This window comes from Ochotona curzoniae, unplaced genomic scaffold (assembly GCF_017591425.1).
Source record: "Ochotona curzoniae isolate NIBS_2020 unplaced genomic scaffold, NIBS_Ocur_1.0 scaffold_4701, whole genome shotgun sequence".
Classification (NCBI taxonomy): Eukaryota; Metazoa; Chordata; class Mammalia; order Lagomorpha; family Ochotonidae; genus Ochotona; species Ochotona curzoniae.
In genome coordinates, this window is record NW_024467122.1 from 42,009,472 (window position 1) to 42,025,899 (window position 16,428).

Sequence of the window (16,428 nt, forward strand, 5' to 3'; positions counted from 1 at the left end):
ATCTGTTCTTTCTTAGGAATGGAGACTACCCTACCATGGCATGGGCCCAGGGACTCTCTCTTCAAAGGGCTTTTGTGCTATCTTGTAAACCTCGCAAGCAAGTAGACTTTCTCACCACAGTGCTCCCGGCTGAAGTTTGACAGCCTTTCTCCTTAGATCTTAGTCACATGAAAAGCTCATTCAGGTTCTTAGAGAAATCCATTCTTTCTTCACTCAACTAATTCTGTCTCAGTTCTGTTTCTCTGCAGATGAATTTTTTTTTTCTTCAGGATTACTTGTAAGATGACAAGATGACTTGGGGAATCTGTTCTTGGGAAATTATTAAAAGTTGGTTCTCATACTATCTATGTTACATAATTTCAATACTTGTATAGTTAAAGAGCAACAGGTAATGACACTTTACCAGAAGATGATTACTGTTTATCATGGACTTCAGTTCATGTAGTAATGATCACATTTATTGATCAATTAGATGATAGGTACAATATTTTCAGGCTTATCTTCTACATTTTTGATTACTGGCCTAAATTTTCAAAATTCCACAAGTTAGTTGAGTCTCTCCAGTATTTTTGTATGCTTTTCAATGCAATGGATATTTTGGCTGTAAGGTGGAATGTCTTTAGAGTTAGAGACAGTGTTCTTTTCAATAAAATTAAAGGAATTGAAAGAAGAAGAGAATATGAAATTTCTGTATATCTTGTGGGAGTTAAATTAATAGCCTCTATATTTCTAAGTGAACTTTGTTAAATATAAAAAATGAGTTTGTTTGTTTTTAAATTAACAAAGCAGAATAATCACAAAATACCAGTATTGGTAAAGGTGTAATGAAATGATACTCAGAAACAAGGTTGTAGGGAATATAAGCCTATAAAACATTTCTTTTTCTGGAAGGCTGTTTAGAAATACCAAGAGCTTTTAAAATACATAGTGTTGTTAAATAGAATTAGTAAAGCAGAAAGAAACAAATCATAAAGAAGTTCAGTATGGAAGTACAGATGAATTTCCAGGGAGTATGATGTTAAAATGCAGACTATCACTGAAAATAAGATGTTCCAACTTGGAACAACAAGGTAATGCTGATTATTTTTATTATCATTATTTTGTAACAAAGATTCTTTATAGAATTTAAGCTAGCTAATATTTTGGAGAATTTTTTGCATAGTAAGAATTAAGGTAGTTCTTTACATTCATTCTGCAGAAAAAGTAATGTCGATAAGAGGAAGAGAAAATCTGCTAAATAGAAATATAACAAAATTAATAGGGGCATATATTGCAAGGTTAGAAAATAAGCTATAATTTTCCTTATTCATTTATATTTCTCCAAACTTTTGTGAGCAACCTATAAATGTATAATGAGAAGATCATCATTACAAAACGTTATTTTTGAAGACACTTACCTTGTGGGATGCTATCTCTCCTTCATTTGGCACCTAGATTTAAAGTCAGTGCAATTGGCCTCTGCACCAACCACGGCTTAAAAGAACGGGAAAATTCCCAACAGGGCAACCTGTAGATTGATTTAACTGTTGAGTGGGCAATATTATTTTTTATCTTAGGAAATAAACAGTTGCAAAATTTGAAAATGATGTTGTGAGGAATGATAACCATCAGCTTTTGGAAAAGGATTTATTTTTTGCTCTTCTCTCATATTTGTCAGTCTAGTTTCTTTTCCTAAAAGAAGCAGAAAAATATATTAGTTTACGTGTAAGATCTAGCTGTTCCTCAGAGAATTTTATTTTAAGGAGAATGTGTGAATGTAGAATAAAGTTCACAAAAGCCATGGCAATAGTAAACAGGAATAAAGATAACATAGTTATCTTTTAATTTTTCTTCTGTCATAATCAACAGTAATCCAAAAGTTATGTTTCCTATAACATTATAAGTTGTATGCTTCTTTACTGAAAAATATAACACATTTTCCTGTATCCTGCAACCCTGAGCTCTGGGGTCTGCCTTTTATTGAAGGAGCTGCTCCAGGCTTGGATAAGGATAGGGAATCGTATCTGCAGAGAAATGCCCTCCTTGCTCTTCATTTCCCCTGGCACTCGGGCTCAGTCCCTTGTGCTTGCCCTTCGGGTGTGTTTGGGATTTTTTTTTAAATTAAATTTGAAAAGGCAAATTCTTTTGCCACTTCATCAGGAATAAACATGAAAGTTCAGATTTTCCTATTGTCCCTGGTGAAAGTATTGATAGGTTAAAAGCAACTTCCTTAGAGGGGAAGTCTCTGTGGAGATTTCCTCAGCAGGATGGACCAAGGGTCCATCTTGGATGAGAATAATTGCCTTTTCTCACACAGGAGCAAGGGCTCTGCTCTGACTGTACAGCCTGCTTGGTGTGCAATTTAAAGCTGCTTTCTCTGATGGAATTGAAACCATTCTGAATTCATCACATGGACCCAAAAGTAGTTCACCTTTTCTTTTTCATGCAGATATTAGCAGTCAATATATTTTACAAATTTATTTTGTGCCAAATGCTAAGATGAGTAACCTTCAGGAATCAGCTCCCTTAACCCCCAAGTACCCTCAGATATTTATATATTTTAATTTTATAAATGAGATAATCAAAACTTAAGTAAATGAATTTGCTTTAAAATTTCACATCTTATTAATGAAAATGCCAGTATATGAATTCTGTGAAATCTGCGAAGGAGCCTGAGTTAGCAGGGAAAGAAAATACTGCTTACTGATAACCAATTTCATTCATGACAAAATGTTAAATTCTGGTTATCAAAATAGTATTCAGTTCATTGCAAAAATGTGCAAAGCTTAGAAAAGCCAAGAAAGAATTACCAACAGATAATTTTACTAACAGATACAAATACAACTAAACACTTGAAATATTTCTTCTTGTAACTTTGGTCTTAACCATTTTTCTTTATTTGTGACATAAAATTCACAAGTTAATATTCAGCTTACATAAGCTTTTTCATGTAATTAAAACCCAAATATTTAAAAAACTGCATACTAGTCTCACTTTTTTTAAAAAAGATTTATTTATTTATTGAAAAGTCAGATATACAGAGAGGAGGAGAGACAGAGAGGAAGATCTTTGGTCCGATGATTCACTCTCCAAGTGAGCGCAATGGCCAATGCTATGCCGATCCAAAGCCAGGATCCAGGAGCCTCTTCCAGGTCTTCCACACGCGTGCAGGGTCCCAAAGCCCACACACACACCAATGAGTGCTGCAGCTTTGAGCCCTGGCTCTTGTGCTCTCCAGTGGGAGTTGCAACCTAGCAAAGGACTCCCCCAGCTTCTCCAAGCAAACCTACTGCCAGCCTCAGAGCTCATGCATGCTGGTGAGTGCTGCAGTCATGGCCTTTGCCTGGCCTGTGTCAATGGGTGCTGTAGCCTGGCCTAATCTGGCTCCCGCCCAGCCCCAGCCATTGTGAGTGTTGGTGAATTCTGTGATCTAGCCTGGCATGGCCCTTCACCACCCTCAACTTGTGTGCAAACCAGTGGGTGCTGTATTTCCACAAAGATGGACCTACAAATCCCCTACTGAATCTGCTCCCAGATCTGGTTCTCTCATGTTCTGGTGGGTACTGCAGCCTGATGTGGCTCACTCCCTGATCTGACACTTATTTGCAGGTACTGTGGCTTAGCCCAGCCAGGAGTGCCCCAAAGCCCCAGCTTTTTTGTGCTCCAACGGATGGCAGGTGATGCTACCTAGCCCAGCCCAGGTCTCCCATGTGGCTGGGATATATGGAGTCAGAGATTTACTTTAGACAATCAAGTGAATGTATCAACTAAAAATGGGAATATTAATCCAAAATTCAGAAGCTGTATTTGAGCTGGATTTATAAATTTGGAGTTATTAGAACTGGTATTTAAATTACATGAGTATATAATATCGCCAAAGAAATAAGGAATAAGTGTTTTTGAAGACTTGAAGAGACATAGCAAAGGGGACTGAAAATGAGAAATGGGATAAAGATGAAAATGGAGAAATGAGAAAAGTCAAGAAAATATGGCATATAACAGAAAGTGGGAAAATGTGTCAAGAAAGAGAAGTAGCATTGCTAATGATAAATACTAAGCAATATTTAATATACAAGCATGGTACTTAGAAATCAAATGAACCTCTGGTAGTTGTGAGATGAAAACAGATTTCAGGGAAGTTATTCTAATCAGTTTTAAGTTTTCCTATGAAAGATTATATAATTTTCTCATGTACAGCAAGACAAATGAGTGGTATCTTTAAAGGCCATGACATTATTTTATGAAGCTGAATTATTCATCTTGCAAAACTAGTTTAATATCAGTGCTCCCAAATCACAGAGAATAAAAATTACATTCCAATCTCTTATAACAGTAAAAATGAAATATACCATGACATAAACTTAATTGTTTACTGTAAAATAGGATTTCTCCTAGAAGTCAACAGGGCACAATTTCCTTGAAATAAGGAAAAGGTGACTTAAAAATTCAGCATGTCTTTAAAAAAGGATTTCTTTACTTGAAAGAGTTCCAGAGAGAGGAGAAGGAGATAGAGACAGAGAGAGGGAGAGAGAGATCTTTCATCACTCATTTACTCCCCAAATGGCTGCAATGGTTGTGTCTGGGCTAGACCAAAGCAAAGAGCCAGGAGCTTCATCTGATTCTCCAATAGTGATGCCAGAGGCCAAGTTACACTGCCTTCCTAGGTACAGTAGCAGGAAGCTGGATTGGAAGTGGAGCAGCCAGGATGTGAACTGGCACCTATATGGAATGCTGGTGTTGCAGGTGGAAGCTTAGCCTATTACACCAATGTGCTGACTTCATAATACAGGTGAATTAATTTAATTTAAATCTATTAGATTCACTAAGAATGGATTGTCCAGTAAAAACAGAATGTGTGTCACTACTATCATTGAAAATATTCTGTTAGCATATTAGTAAAAATAAAATGAAATGGGTGGCAATTTAAATAATATATTCATCTTTTAATTAACCCAGTTCAGATAAAATCTTATCTCCATATGTAATCATTTTAATATTTTGTTTTTTAAAAGAAATTTATTTGTTGTAATTGGAAAGGCAGATTTACAGGGAGAAGGAGAGACAGAAAGATCTTCCATCTACTGGTTCACTCTCAAATGGCTGCAATGGTCAGGGTTGAGCCCATCTGAAGCCAGGAGTCCATCTTCTGGGTCTTTCATGCAGATACAGGAACCCAAGGCTTTGCACCATTCTCTACTGCTTTCCCAGGCCATCATCAAGGAGCTAGATCAGAAGTGGAGTTAGCCAGGACATGAACTAGCACCCATATGAGATGCTGGTGTTTTCAAGTGGAGGATTAGTCAGTTGCGCTATCGCACTGGTCTTGATATAAACATTTTAATGAGATACATTATTAATTATATTAAGATTTCAAAATCAGCATGTAATTTTAAGCTTACAGTCCATCTCAGCTAGACCTAGTCATGTTTCAAATGCTCAGCATCTACGTATGAACCCCAGCTCGTTTGTTGGGTAGCATGGGGATAGATAAAGGTAGAAGGACTAACCATTGTAGAGTTCAAGTAATGTTGAGGCCAAGCCAATGGAGAAATTAAGTTTATTTTTTGAATGCATGTTGTCACATTCTCTGCTTTATTGATTTGTATGATTATGTGGAGGGAGTTCCTGAGCACACACAGTGGGGTTAGTGATTCTACCCGTTCATGACAACCTCTATGGAGAGTCTTTCCTCAAGAATTGTGTCTTCAGCACCTTTGGACTAATTTGTCCCAGACTGAAGAAGTACCTGCAGAAGGTGGATGAAGTTACCTGCTCACACATCACTCTTTAGGTGATAGCTAGGCATGGTTAACAGAGTCGATTTGTTGTGGAACAATATTTAAGTATCATCCAATTTGTATACTCATTCAAACTCATAGCTCATGTGTTTTGCATGTAAATGTGCACAAAAATAGTTCAGATATTCACCAAACTGAGCACATTACTAAGGAGATAAGTAGGTTTGCAGAAATGTGAGGATTTGCCATGATTTTTGTACTTTTTCCTTAATAATAGTTTATTACAAAATATATTTTATAGCATTTTCATATCCCATTATAGAAAAGTCTGAAGTTGGAAATTAAACAAAAATTGATAAATTTGAAACATGTTAAAATAGTATTACAATAAAAATAGATAAATACATCGTAAACAGGAATCTAGCTTTGTAAATAAAGACTTGATTACATAAGAAATTTAAAAATTTCTGAAACAGAAATGGTGCATTGATGGATGAGGATTTTATAGAATTATCTGCAAACATCTTTAGGACCGTTGACATTCTTTGCTTTTTGATAAGTGACAAGTATTCTTTGTGTATGAAGTCACATTATCTAAAAGTTATCTTTTTAGAAGTAAAATTTGTATTCCTGAAAGGATTGTGATGCAACAATTTATGTCATTTCTTTGAATTTTTAGAAATTTCTTTCCATGATATTCCCAGGACTTTCTTAAGTGCATCTTTCATGTCTTTGTTTCGGAGGCTGTAGATCAATGGATTAAAGAATGGGGTTGCCATGCAATAAAACAATGTCACAAATTTCTGTGTCCCAGGATGGCTCCTGGAGCCAGGACTTACATACATCACCATGACTGAGCCATAGAACAGAGAAACCACCAAGAAATGGGACGCACATGTAGAGAAGGCTTTGTTTCTGCCTGAGCCAGCAGGGACCCGCAGTACTGCACGCAAAACTAAGGTATAGGATGCAAGAATGTAGAGGAAGGTAATGAAGATGATAAGAGAGCTTATAGTAGCGCAAGTTAGAGTTGTTTTAGGAACGGGAACACATGACAGGGCCAGTAATGGTCCAAGATCACAGAAAAAGTGGTCAATGATGTTAGGGCCACAAAAGGGCACCCAGGACATGAGAATTGCAGGCATGAGGATGGATAGAAAGCCACCAGCCCAACAACACATCACGAATCGGACACACAGGGGATAAGTCATGATGGTGGGGTAATGTAGAGGTCTACAGATGGCAAGAAACCTATCAAAGGACATTGCAGACAGAAAGTAGCCCTCGGCAGCACACATGGAGAAGAAGAAGTAGAATTGGAGCAGGCAGCCAGTGTAGGAAATGCTTTTGTTCTGGGAAATGAGGTTGGCCAACATTTTAGGCACATCAGAGCTGACATAGCAGATCTCCAGGAAGGAGAAGTTGGCCAGCAGGATGTACATGGGCGTGTGGAGTTTGGGGCTTGACCACACAGCACATATGATGGATGTATTCCCCAGAAGGGTCAGGAAATAGATGACAGAGAAAATCACAAAGAGAAGGACCTGTATTTCCCTGCGCCAGGGGAAGCCCAAGAGGATAAACTCTCTCACAGACCCAGTAGCATTATGGGCGTCTAAGATACCCATTTTTATAAGTGATAAAGGGAATGAGCAATACAACCCACTATTCTACACATTTTCTGTCTCTTGAGATGTTACCTTTATTTTTTGTGACCAGGACATATTTAAGTCTCTTCTTTTGGAAGAGCATTCATGTGATTCAGAAGTCTGTAACTCCTCTTGCAAGGATTTGGCTCAGTATAGTGAGTTCAGGGTTCTAAGAGAATCTGGCTCAATATGTCACTCCATGCTCCCACCAACATCACTATATTTATCTCTATATTATACCCTTTCAAAGTACAAATTTCAGTGACAACTGTAGATCACAAAAGGATTTCATTCACATTAAATTAATTCTGCTTTGTTGTGTAATTCCATTATATGCCTTTTCACATAGGCTCATCCAATTTCTTCCAACACAGAGAAAAAAATTTTGTATAGTATTTGGAAATGTTTTAAGCATAATCAAAATTTACAGGTACTCTAAGATTGAATTAGAAAAGCACACAAAGTGTATCAGTATGTTGTTTGTGGCTTGTATCCCGGAGATCTGTTCTGGATACCTGTGTTGACTGAAGGACGTTGGTGAATAACTTCTATGCACAGAACCACAGACACCTCATTGACTTCACTCTTTATGATGAGATTCTGCCCCTCTCCAAGAAACAGTTGAAGAAACTTTTCGTCTCTCAGTTCAGATGCATGTTCACCCTGTTTGCTGCACTGGTGATGAAGTATCTTCTACAAAAACTCAATTAAAAAGAAATAAAAGCATACAATTAACTCTGTGAGGTGAAATACTCCAATGCCAAAATGCTAATGTCAGAAAGGATTTCCAGAGTTATCAAGCTCATTTCCTTATATCACAGAAACTGAGATCAGAGAGGTTAGGCTAAACCAAAGTTAATCTTGACTGTTGGTGGAGATAAGTCCTAAATAAAGGTTTTTGGGCATCCTGCTTAGGTACTTTTGTATAAGCTTTTGTGCCATGGAACCCTACTTTTTCATAAAATTTCAAATTAGGTTTTCACTAAATCCATTCAACAGCTAAAAGTTACATTGCATGTATAATACAACTTTCCTTTCTTAGAACTAGATTCCTGTGGATAACAAGAAGAATTTTGAGAGTATTACTGAGCAAAGATGAATTGCTATATTGTATCCTATATTCCTCTGTGGCTAGTATCTTTTCCTAATTGTTGCACCATTTATGACATAATCCATTTTGGGGCACTTTCTTTGAAGACCATTTGATTTTTGAAATAGTAGGTTTAATAGCAACATTATCATGTGTTTGTTATTTGTTGTAATTATTGTTTGTGATTATTGTCTCAAGTCCTACTCCTCTCTCCACTGTTTGAGTCATTTAAAAATTATCTTCATGGAAAATGTTATTTATTTATATTTATGTGTTAAAATACAATTTATGCTATACATACAGACACATTACAGAGTAAGTATAAAGTATGAAGCTAATGAATGCATCTATCGTTGTACTTACTTATTTTCATGCTGAAAGTATTTAGCTTACCCTCTTAGCAATTTTGAAATATATATAACTATGACTATATGTAACTATATGACTATATATAACTATAGTCACCATGTGGTATAGTAGGTCTTTTAAAGAAATGTTTTCATACTTACATATGTAGCATTGATTTTCTTTTCCCTCTAGGGTGTTGATTCTAAAATCCAAGTTTTGTTGTGTATACTCTGCTGTGCCTGTATTAGCTGTGTTCCTCACTACATGTAACTTAATTTATTTACATTTGCCTTGTTTACGTGACATTTCTACTTGTGAACGTAGAAGATTAATCTCAGGAAAGTTGTACTAGGAACTGAAGACATACAACATGATAAAATGTTGTTTAAGTAGTTCTCATGGACTGGTCATAAGGTAGTTATTTTCCAGGCTAGCTGATACATCCGAATGCCAAAGGGAGACTCACATACGAACTCATTTTAGGGTTCCTTCAGAAAGAGCAAACATGACAAACAGGCTGGAACCTTAAATTTAAAGCTGTGCGCTCCCTGGAAGAGCATTAGATGGGAGTGACTACAGGAGATACTACCCAGAACTAGATCAACCGAATTTTCCATTCTTCAGACTTACCTGAAGTGTGTAGTGAATATTTTAAACTCTTCTGTATGATCAGGATTTTACTTAAGCGGCTGAACTGTCTGCTTATTAACAGGACAAAGAAACATGGTAAGAACATGGGTGGAAGACAAGTGATTTTCAGGAGTGTTGGATTTGAATGAACAATTCTCCTTTCCCTCTTGTTTAAAGTCAGAGTAAACTTATCTGAGAATGAAGCGATGACTAAGGCACCCTTGAGAAGAAGGATGTTTCCAGAGTGGCTCGTGGATGAGAAACTGGTCATCAAAATTGGAAGGAGTAAAGAAAGAGACAATGAGAAAGGAACGGCAGCTTATTTCCAAGTCCAGAACTCTAAGACCTTGTCCCTGCTCAAATTGTTTTTCCTTCCTCTTCTGATGCAGGGCAAACTTATTTTTTCTCATTATTTTTGCCTCACTGTTGCAGGCTCAACATGATGAGGCTCATTTTCTTCCTGCCATGGACCATTGTGGGATTATGTAATTATGTTTCCTTTTTTTCTTTTCAGTTAGAGGACCATTAACATCTTGATTATGCCGTATAAAAATAACAGTACATTACTTACAAATGTTTTATGGCCTCTGAAGTGATAGAAAGACTAATGACTTTCGTCATCTTTTTATTTAGAGGATAATTTTAAAAAAATTGGTGCCAACTTGGGTTTTTCTGATGGGATTGTCTAACATGTATTTTCTGGTTAGATATCTGAGATGATCTACAGAAGAACTGATGACTTTGTGAAAAAAATTACATATTATTTTGCACACTATTTTATAATATAAAATATCTTTCTGGGTAGAAATACAGCAACTTCCTTGTCCTCCTTTTGTATCAATAATGCGTATGTTGAACCTTGCAGCAGATGGTCAAGGCGTTTTCACATGCCGCTGAGTAGATGCCTAGGAGTGCAGGATTTTCTGATGATCCCTTCCCTCAACTGGACCTTCACAAAGAGTAATCGTAGGCTGTTACACAAAAGGAGTTACGGTGCTGGCAAACTCTCCCTGGCTTGCATTGTGTGCCATTTTCTGGGCCACCCTCATCCCTGCAGGCTGCACCTCAGGAGTGTGATTCCATCCCCCAGTGTATTTTCCTATCAGTCCTAATCTCAAAGGTGACAGTCTTCTCTGGATCCACTGATGACACTATCACCCAGTAATAGCTCCGCTGTTTCAGCCAGCACCTCAGAGTCGTTCTGGGTTTTACGAAAGCAGTTTCACGTTAGATTCCCCTGGTTGCCTCAGTTCTTAGATATTCCATTGTATCACACGGGTGTTTTCAAGTTGACAATAAAAACCCAAGTCCTGAGTATCTTCCCAATTAGCTCCCAAGAATTATCCCTAGTCCATATTTGTTACTCAGTAAAACGGTATTATAAGTTGATCTCTGTTCCTTTCTGAACAGAAGTTTTTTTGGTCATGTCCAGTTCTCATCAGATTTTGCATGCAAGAGAACCCCTGCGATCCCCTGGGGGATCCTACTCCAAGGGTTCTATGTGCCTTCATAATTGGGTAAAATCTTCCCTCTCCAATGACTACAAATATCATGTCTAGGCTTTGTACCAGATTTAGATGGTAGATTTTAGTATCTGTTATGTGCTTATTACTTTGTCAACAGATTTCACATGCATTAGCCAATACAGGAAAGAAAATGAAATTCATAGATAAGTTTAATTTGCTGCAAATGTTTTGAAGTTCATGCATTGATTTTCAGAATAATGATTCTTGTTAACTTTTAAAGAGAACCAAACAAAAAATTACAGGTTAAATCAAGGCAAACATGTGGTATCTAATCTTTTGGGATTCGCTCATTTCCCTTAGCATTATAGTTTCCAGTTGTGCCCATTTAGCCACAAAGAACTGCATTTTGTTTTTTTTAATAGCTGAGTAGTATTCCATGGAGTAGATGAACCAAAGCTTTCTTATCCAATCTTCTGCTGATGGGCATTTCGGTTGCTTCCATGTTTTCGCAATTACTGATTGTGCTGCAATGAACATAGGGATGCATGTTGGTTTGTCGTAAAACAGGTGTTTTGGATATATTCCTAGGAGTGCTATTGCTGGGTCATATGGTATGCAGATTTTGAGTTGTTTGAGTGTTCTCCAGACTGATTTCCATAAAGGCTGTACCAATTTGCAGCTCCACCAGCAGTGGAGTAGGGTTCCCTTTTCCCCGCATCCTCGCCAGCAAGCGTCGTTGGTGTTCTTGTTTATGTGGGCCAATCTTACTGGTGTTAGGTGGTACCTCATCGATGTTTTAATTTGGATTTCCCTTATTGCTAGGGAGCTGGAACATTTTTTCATATGTTTGTTTGCCATTTGGTGGTTTGTTATTTTTTGAACCTGTCATTGATACTGTCTCAACCCAGATGTTTCGAAGAATGGAACTTGCATTATTTTTAACATATTGTTTACCCAATACTATGTCAATTAATTCCATAATGTTGTATAATGATACTGAGGCCTTGTTGGGGCTTTTAACTGACCGGATCTTTACTCTGTTAGACCTATCTTCAGACCATAGAAGGTCTCCCCAAGAGGCCACTGAAATTATCTGGACAATAAGATGCTGAACTTTATGCTAGGCATGTGTTTGCAAGCAATGAATCTCAACTGAACTTGAACTATGGTTATGCAACAAGGTGGAGGAATCCACCATGGGGGGAGGGGTATGGGAGGGGTGGGGGGGATCCCCAGCGCCTATAAAACTGTACTACATAATATAATGTAAGCAACAATAAAAAAAAAACTTTTAAAGAGAACATATATGACTCATCAAATTCTTTGGAAGATAGCCCTGCCATTTTAGAGTGAGAATTTAGAGTGTAATTAAGCTTGTTTATGTTTTTCCCCACATGTAAGATATATGAATAGAAAAATTATGTCCAAGTTCCTGATGGCTTTTACTTGTCATGATTTCCTAGTCATTGTGATGCCTTTTGGTCACTATGGGAAACCTACTACTATAATTTTGCCTTCTTTTTGTATTTATATATTCTTATCTCGTACCATAAATGGTCTTCCACCAACCCCAGAATCTGGTCTTTATCGCTATTTATTTAGCCATAATAAATTTAGCTGGAAAATTTGCACAGATTGGGAGCAAAAATTTACTTAGAATGATCATTGCTGCAAGCAACTTTCTGGATTATGAAGCACTTGGCAAAAACCCTGTGAAAGAGCAAAACTTCAGATCTTTTTAATTCTTTGCTTCTTAAATAAATCCACAGTAGTGTTTCACATTGAGGAGGGGTACATTTGAGCTGCCAGGTATCCCATGTGGGAAATACGGTTGAGGGGGAGGTACAGGAGGCATAGGGGATGAGAGCGAGAGAGTGAGAAAGATCTTTCATTCATTAGTTTACTTCACAAATACCCCAAACAGCCAGAGATTGGGTCAAGCTAAAGACAAGAACTTCATTGAAGCCTTCCCTGTGTTGGCAGGAGCCAAGGTCCATGGACCATCTTCTGCTGCCTCTGAGGCACATAGGCTAAGAAGCTGGGTTGCAAGAAGAGGTGATATTCAATCCCAGGAGCTCTGAAATACAGATTTCCCAAGTGATGGCTTAACCTGCTGTGTCACATAGCATCCTGCCCAGGGTGGCTATCTTAACTGCGAGGCTAAACGCCAATCCTTAAGACTTGATAATGAAATCAGAGCAGTGAGGTGGTTAAATCATCTCTGTTTGAAGCAAAGGTGGTGAGTCTGGGAGTAGCTCGCTGCTCATTGTCCAGCAGTTTCTGCTGAAAGTAACTTGGAGCAGATAGCTTTCTGAGTAACACTAAGTATGTCCTTTTACTGATGTCCTCTTACCCTGCATCTCCTCCAAATACTAAATTAAGGATACTCTAACTTCCCATTTGGGAAACTCTGTTGTGTTCAAAACCTGGTTTTGAATTCCTTAAAGCTTTCATATTGGGGCTGGGATGTTGGCTCAGTTGGCTATTTCTACACCTCCAACTGCTGGGACCCCATATGAGTACCAGTTCGTGTCCTGGATGCTCCATTTCCCACCCAGGTCACTGCTTGTGGCCTGGGAAAGTGGAGGAGGATGGCTCAAAGTCTTGGGACACTGCACCTGTGTGGGAGAACCAGGGGAAGCTCCTGGCTTAACTCTTCTTTACTGGAGTCTTGATTTATAAAGCACAGGATTTGTGAAGGTTGCTATATAGTTTGTATTTAATTCTGTTAAGTGGCAGTGAGCACATATGATAGTCATCATAGCTTATAACCAGCCTGGGATATGAAAAGTTGTGTTGACTACTAAAAACGATTACAAATACAGAAACCACACACCTTAATAAAAATCAACCATTCACTTTATTAAACACAATGCTTTTTAATGTCTTCTCTCACTCTGTCCTAAAAGATGAATATTGTAGAATGAATGAGACATAAGGAAATCATAATTAAAATAATCAAGAAACCTCCAAAATGTTAAAACCACATTAATGATATTTTTATGCTTCTGAAAATAATCTGTCTAGGCAATTGTTTTCTCATTGAATTTGCTTTGCTTATATGAATGCAACTAAGACATATGTTTTGTGGATCCAGTACAGTAGCATAGTGGCTAAAGTCCTAACCTTGCAAGCACTGGGATCCTATATGGGTACTGGTTCGTATCCCGGCAACCCCACTTCCCATCCAGCTCCCTGTTTGTGCCTTGGGGGGACAATCTATGATGGCCTTGGGACCCTGTGCCTGTGTGGGAGACCCAGGGGAGGCTCAGGGCTCCTGGCTTTGGATTGGTGCAGCTCTGGCCATTGCAGCCACTTGGGAAGTGAATCAATGGATGGAAGATCTTCTGCTTTGTCTCTCCTCCTCTCTGTATATCTGCCTTTCCAATAAAAATGAAATAAATCTTAAAAATGTGTTTTGTTACTGAACCTCCCAGAAATCCTGCCTCTCAAAATCCAGATAGTGTCAAATTCTTCTCAGAAGGAAGCTACTTAACAGCTGTGGTAAAGGGGATTTCCTGATGCAGGCAAATAAAAATTGATAAGCTATTGCATTTTATTTCACTGCATCATTTCATTCCAGTTGTGAGCCATCTTTGGATAGATATATGGCTAATAAACCAACAACTTGTGATTGCATCCTTCAAAGAAGGAAAGATCTTCAGAGACGCTTAAGAAAAGCACCTAAAGATGTCTCACAGCAAAATACTGAAATAAAACATGATTCTCACACTTGTAATTTGACACTGCGTTTGCAGTAAATAGAGTTAATTCCTGATTCATGCCTGATCCCGCACACTCAGCATCTGCCTTACTTCAATAGCATGCAAAAAAAAAAAAATCCTAAATTCTGAATCCTGATTTTGGGTGCTATCTGAGCTCTAGTTTATTATTAAACTCAAACTATTCATTTTAAAAATCATTTTAAGTAAAAACAAGTTATATTCTTTGTAGGTAGAGTCATGAGATCTTACTTGCAAGGTTAAACATTTCGTTCAGAATTCCTACCTTTTTTAATTCAGTGAGTAACCGCCAGTGGAAGAGAATTTACTTAGTATTAAACTAGAAAAAAGTGTGTGATCTATGTTACAATCTAATATGTTTCTCCAGTTCTGAAATATCAAGAATATCAGCATTTTAGAAACTGCATTGTACATGTATGTGGAAGGCCCAATTTTTCTCAAGACAATCTTACTTTTTCAATAAAGACTAACCCATCATGTAGTGAGTGATGTACAAGAAACGATGAGTTCCTTCAGGACACTTGGGTTCTCTAATAACTGTTCTTATGTATGTCTTCTTAATGTAGTTTGTGATGAAACTTGGTTCACCATGTCTTCACATTTACAATTTATGAGCAGTTTCAGTTCCAAAAGTTTTCCTTAGGGCAGCCTTCATCTCCTTGTTTCTCAGGCTATAAATGAGAGGATTGCAAAGAGGTGTTATTACAGAATAAAACAGGGTCACAATTTTTTGCACTTCTACTGGCTGTCTGGATCCAGGGCTCACATACATGACCATAATAGAGCCATAAAACAGGAACACGACAGCCAGATGAGAGGCGCAGGTGGAGAAAGCCTTGCGCTTGCCTGCTGCAGAGGGCATTCTTAGCACAGCCAGAATCACCAGAGCGTAGGAGCACAGGATAAAGAGAAAAGTGCCGATCATGAAGATTACATTGAAAGTTGAGTAAGTGAACTGAGTGGTGGTGTCTTTAGAACAGGACAGCATCATCAATGGGACAGGATCACATATAAAATGGTTGATGACATTTGGGCCACAATAGGGCAACTGTGAAATAAGAACAACTGGAGTTACGAAGAGGATAAAACCAGAAGACCATCCAAAGATGACGAGGCCAGTGCACAGTTGCCTGGTCATGATGCGTGGGTAGTGCAGGGGGCGGCAGATGGCAAGGTATCTGTCAGAGGCCATGATGCAAAGGTACAAACCCTCATCACACCCTAAAGAGAAAAAGAAGTAGAACTGTGCAAAGCAGCTCACAAAGGAGATAACCTTGCTTGTGGAGAGGAAGTTGGCCAACATGTTAGGGACAGTTGTGGTGACGTAACATATTTCCAGGAGAGAGAAATTTCCTAAGAAGATGTACATGGGAGTGTGAAGGCGCTGGTCGCATCGCACAGCGCAGGCAATGGCTGTATTCCCCATCAGGGTTAGAATATAAGCTACTGAGAAGAGTCCAAAGAAGAGGAACTGCATTTCCGGGCTTGAGGGAAAGCCCATGAGGATGAAGTAGCTAACGGAGTTGATGTTTTCTCTGCTGGATCCATTCATTAGTCTGGAGGACAAGAAGATGACATTGGTTTCTGCAGTTTCTGCTGGTATTTCTTCCGGAAATACTGAATTCCTTTACACCCCTCTCCCACCCCCCAGCCCCTGCTTTTTTTTGAGAAGGTAGAGGACAGTGAGGTTTCTGTGAAGAACAAGATTGATTTCCAGTTTTCTCCCAAGAGTATGGTTTCATTTTAGGAAAATAGAAATAATAATACAAATAAGGAACATCATTT

General features: G+C 38.1%; 2 protein-coding genes across 2 annotated transcripts; both read right to left on the reverse strand.

Annotated features, from left to right (window-relative positions):
• Window positions 1-6,376: 6,376 nt before the first annotated feature.
• LOC121148351 (olfactory receptor 11H6-like) lies at window positions 6,377-7,345 on the reverse strand. Its single transcript, XM_040968411.1, has one exon. The coding sequence runs from the start codon at window positions 7,343-7,345 to the stop codon at window positions 6,377-6,379; it is 969 nt and encodes a 322-aa protein (XP_040824345.1).
• Window positions 7,346-15,244: 7,899 nt separating this feature from the next.
• On the reverse strand, window positions 15,245-16,195 carry LOC121148352 (olfactory receptor 11G2-like). The gene has a single exon (XM_040968412.1). It carries the CDS (start codon window positions 16,193-16,195, stop codon window positions 15,245-15,247), a length of 951 nt encoding a protein of 316 aa, XP_040824346.1.
• Between the last annotated feature and the right edge of the window lie 233 nt (window positions 16,196-16,428).

Excerpts from the sequence above, each read along its gene's own strand:
- LOC121148352 (XM_040968412.1), bottom strand. The coding sequence starts at position 16,195 with ATGAATGGATCCAGCAGAGAAAACATCAACTCCGTTAGCTACTTCATC.
- LOC121148351 (XM_040968411.1), bottom strand. The coding sequence starts at position 7,345 with ATGGGTATCTTAGACGCCCATAATGCTACTGGGTCTGTGAGAGAGTTT.